The following is a 516-nucleotide window of genomic DNA, read 5'->3' as shown; positions in this document are numbered from 1 at the left end:
TTGATGAGTCTTCCATTGTGTGATTGGGAGGGTTTTGGTGGGTGGTGGAAGAAGTAGTTGGGAGTTGTGTGTGGGAGAAAGAGAGAGGCGTGGTAGGAGGGAATGTTAGAGAATAGAGAGAGAGGAGGGGTTATGTCATGTTATATTCTCATTTTTTCTGAATTTCGGAGGGAAAACTAACTAAAATTATTTCCTTGTTTAATTACATTTACTGAACCAACGCCTACCAACCCAGACCGGTCAAATCCACCTAACCCCTCCCACCACTCCTTAACCATGGTTAATTACTTTTTATAAAAATTCAGCGCACTTCTGAGTTTTTACCCTTTTTTATTTTTTCTTTAAATAAAATTTCAAAAAAATAAATAAATCATAACTAGTTATTATTAATTAATATTTACTTTATCAATTTTTTTCTTTAAAATGGTTCAATTAAACTAGTATTTATTATTAATAGTAGTGATTAATATTTTCTGATGCACAAACTCTAAAAAAGGTTGAACTTATGACTACAAA

At 32.2% G+C, this 516-nt stretch overlaps 1 protein-coding gene across 1 annotated transcript in view; it reads right to left on the bottom strand.

Moving 5' to 3' along the window:
• The window catches only part of LOC107460090 (NADPH--cytochrome P450 reductase 2), a gene marked incomplete in the record, with an annotated part of 5081 nt that extends 4950 nt beyond the window's left edge, over positions 1-131 (bottom strand). Inside the window, 1 exon segment of the mRNA XM_016078419.3 lies at positions 1-131. Coding sequence (XP_015933905.1) covers positions 1-16 — 16 coding nt within the window.
• Between the last annotated feature and the right edge of the window lie 385 nt (positions 132-516).

Source organism: Arachis duranensis, chromosome 1 (genome assembly GCF_000817695.3).
Source record: "Arachis duranensis cultivar V14167 chromosome 1, aradu.V14167.gnm2.J7QH, whole genome shotgun sequence".
NCBI lineage: Eukaryota > Viridiplantae > Streptophyta > Magnoliopsida > Fabales > Fabaceae > Arachis > Arachis duranensis.
This window is presented reverse-complemented; position numbering and strand designations above follow the sequence as displayed.